Raw genomic sequence first — 770 nt, 5'->3', positions numbered from 1 at the left:
GGAGGTCACCGAGCGTCAGCCCAGTGGAACCCCACAGAACGGTACCTGCGCGTGTGGCTTCAGAGCCGCTCCCCTGGGCCGCAGTGTGTCCCCTGCTCCCGCCGGGGCCCGGCGCTGCCGGGGTTCGCACCGGGCTTTCCGCGGCCGCGAGCGCGGGAAGGGAAGGCGCCGGCTCACGGTCGGCCTGCGTCAACACGGCCAAATCGTCCACCAGTTATGTACAGTGTTTTGCAGAACAAAATCTTTATAAAAGGTCCCGGAGGCCAGAGGGAGCGGGAGTTGGGGGACTGGAGCTTTATCTGTAATGTTTTCCTTTTTTAAAAGAAAGAACTAGGGGCGCCTGGGGGTTCAGTCGGCGAAGCCTCCAACTTCGGCTCAGGTCATGATCTCACGGTTCGTGGGTTCGAGCCCCGCGTCGGGCTCTGCGCTGACAGCTCAGGGCCGGGAGCCTGTTTCACATTCTGTGTCTCCCTCTCTCTCTCTCTCTCTCTCTCTTTCTCCATCGCTCATGCTCCGTCTCTCAAAAATAAATAGATGTTAAAAAAAGATTTAAAAAAAGGAAAATGCATGAATGCATTTGGGGGTAATTAAGAGGGATTTTAAGCCACGTACGCTGGTAGCCGTGCCCGGCCCCGGGCTCAGCCCTGGGCTGGCCTTGTCTGTGGTCGCAGGTATGGCCAGATGACGGCAGGCAGCTACTGCTACATCGGTCCCCAAGGCATCGTCCACGGCACAGTGGTGAGAAACGGGGGCCGCGCCTGGCTTGGCGG

The 770-nt window shown here is 59.1% G+C and overlaps 1 protein-coding gene across 1 annotated transcript in view; it reads left to right on the top strand.

Moving 5' to 3' along the window:
• Positions 1-770, top strand: part of UROC1 (urocanate hydratase 1) — a 33,178-nt gene that overhangs the window by 9,213 nt on the left and 23,195 nt on the right. Inside the window, exon 7 of the mRNA XM_077780817.1 lies at positions 672-738. Coding sequence (XP_077636943.1) covers positions 672-738 — 67 coding nt within the window. The remainder of the gene's footprint in view (positions 1-671; positions 739-770) is intronic.

This window comes from Crocuta crocuta, unplaced genomic scaffold (assembly GCF_008692635.1).
Source record: "Crocuta crocuta isolate KB4526 unplaced genomic scaffold, BGI_CrCroc_1.0 scaffold299, whole genome shotgun sequence".
In the NCBI taxonomy this organism is placed as follows: domain Eukaryota; kingdom Metazoa; phylum Chordata; class Mammalia; order Carnivora; family Hyaenidae; genus Crocuta; species Crocuta crocuta.
Note: the sequence above shows the minus strand (reverse complement) of the source record. Positions and strands in the feature narration are given on the sequence as shown.